This window comes from Bison bison, unplaced genomic scaffold (assembly GCF_000754665.1).
Source record: "Bison bison bison isolate TAMUID 2011002044 unplaced genomic scaffold, Bison_UMD1.0 scf7180017864304, whole genome shotgun sequence".
Taxonomy (NCBI): domain Eukaryota; kingdom Metazoa; phylum Chordata; class Mammalia; order Artiodactyla; family Bovidae; genus Bison; species Bison bison.
In genome coordinates this window covers 15,900,559-15,900,785 of record NW_011494876.1, presented here as the reverse complement: position 1 = coordinate 15,900,785, position 227 = coordinate 15,900,559, and the positions used below count along the sequence as shown (strand labels likewise).

General features: G+C 64.8%; 1 protein-coding gene across 1 annotated transcript in view; it reads left to right on the top strand.

Annotated features, from left to right (window-relative positions):
- The window catches only part of RNF123 (ring finger protein 123), a 23,768-nt gene that overhangs the window by 5,975 nt on the left and 17,566 nt on the right, over positions 1-227 (top strand). Inside the window, 1 exon segment of the mRNA XM_010851958.1 lies at positions 1-221. Within this exon segment, the coding sequence (XP_010850260.1) occupies positions 1-221 (221 nt within the window).

Sequence of the window (227 nt, the reverse complement as noted above, 5' to 3'; positions counted from 1 at the left end):
AGGATGTCATGGGGCAGCGGGGGCGGGGAGGAGGAGATGCTTCCAGCTGAGGGTATCGGGCTTTCTAGAAAAGATCCAGGGGTGGTGACATCCGAGGCCAAGGGAACAGCCTTTGCAGAGCCCCAGAGGGGCCGTGGGGCAGCGGCCTTTCCTGTGTCTCCATCAGACCCCGGAAGGGCTCCTCCATGTCTTAGGGGTCCTCCAGGGGGCCCAGGAGCAGGGTGGGG